This window comes from Haliaeetus leucocephalus, unplaced genomic scaffold (assembly GCF_000737465.1).
Source record: "Haliaeetus leucocephalus isolate CR32 unplaced genomic scaffold, Haliaeetus_leucocephalus-4.0 Scaffold165, whole genome shotgun sequence".
Lineage (NCBI taxonomy): Eukaryota > Metazoa > Chordata > Aves > Accipitriformes > Accipitridae > Haliaeetus > Haliaeetus leucocephalus.
In genome coordinates this window covers 242,841-244,044 of record NW_010972601.1, presented here as the reverse complement: position 1 = coordinate 244,044, position 1,204 = coordinate 242,841, and the positions used below count along the sequence as shown (strand labels likewise).

At 70.7% G+C, this 1,204-nt stretch overlaps 1 protein-coding gene across 1 annotated transcript in view; it reads right to left on the bottom strand.

Annotated features, from left to right (window-relative positions):
- Window positions 1-243: 243 nt before the first annotated feature.
- The window catches only part of EMID1 (EMI domain containing 1), an 8,338-nt gene continuing 7,377 nt past the window's right edge, over window positions 244-1,204 (bottom strand). The window contains exons 9-13 of the mRNA XM_010563372.1: window positions 916-1,002; window positions 751-803; window positions 604-657; window positions 417-461; window positions 244-336 (exon numbers count right to left, since the gene is read on the bottom strand). Coding sequence (XP_010561674.1) covers window positions 244-336; window positions 417-461; window positions 604-657; window positions 751-803; window positions 916-1,002 — 332 coding nt within the window. The remainder of the gene's footprint in view (window positions 337-416; window positions 462-603; window positions 658-750; window positions 804-915; window positions 1,003-1,204) is intronic.

The window sequence follows — 1,204 nt, the reverse complement described above, 5'->3', positions numbered from 1 at the left end:
CACAGCTAGGACCCCCCCCCCCATGCCACCATTGGGGTCCTAGGGATGAGATGTGGGGCACTGGGCACCGCTGGAGACCCCCCCCACCACTGTTGGGGTCCCAGGGGTGAGGTGTGGGGTACTGGGCACCGCTGGGGACCCCCATGCCATCATTGGGGTCCCAGGGACAAGCCATAGGAGAGAGCAGGGTGCCCCCCCAAGCCCATCGCTGTCCCCCCAGCACCCACGGGTGGCCAACCCCTGTCAGTAGACATGTCCCCACTCCTGTCCCCGGTGCCACCGGCCACTCACCCAAGTGCCCTTCTCGCCCGGCTCGCCCCTGGGGCCCGGCTCGCCCTGAAACACAGAAAGGAGACGGCCTGGCAGGGGGGGGCATGGGGGGCTGCGACCCGGGGGGGCCCAACCCAGCAACGTACCTGTGCCCCGTCCTGTCCACGGCTGCCTGGGTGGCCCTGGGGACCCTGGGGAGGGGGGGAAAGGGCCCGTCAGCACGCGGGGAGCACGGCTGGAGCCCCCCACTGTGGGAGATGCTGACAGACACCACCCCCCCCAGGCTGATACCTCCCCAACTCATGTCACAGCGCTGGGCTGGCAGGGACTCACCCTGTCTCCCTTCTCCCCGGGGGGGCCGGCAGCTCCAGGTGCCCCGGCTTTACCCTGTGCAAGGACAAGGTGGGTGTCATGAGCTGGGGGGGGGTACCAGGGCTCAGCCCACCCCGTGTCCCCCACCCTGGCGCTCCCGGCACTTACGTCAGGTCCTGGGGGACCGGGTGGCCCGATGGGACCCGGGGGGCCGGGGGGACCTGCAAGGAGAGGGGGCTCAGCTCAGCTCAGCCCTGGTAGAGTGCCCCACACCGGGGCACCCCCAAAGTGCCAGGGTGGGGGCGTAGGGAAGGGGGGGGACGACACACTCACCCATCGGCCCCATGGGTCCGGGGGGTCCGGTGGGACCCACGATGCCCCCAATGGCTTCAGTGAAGGTGTTGGAGAGAAGTGGGTCCCCTGAGGGAGAGCATGGGTGGTGGGCAGGGGCCAGACCCCCCCCGGGGGCTCCCAGCACCACCCAGCTGGGCAGGATCTGGCCACGCTACCCCCAGCCTGGGCAATGCTCCCACCCCGGACCCCATAGCCCACTCCCCGTGGCCGGGCTGCCCCTCCAGTCCCATCACTGGGGCAGGGATGCTCTGCCATGCTCCAGCCCCCC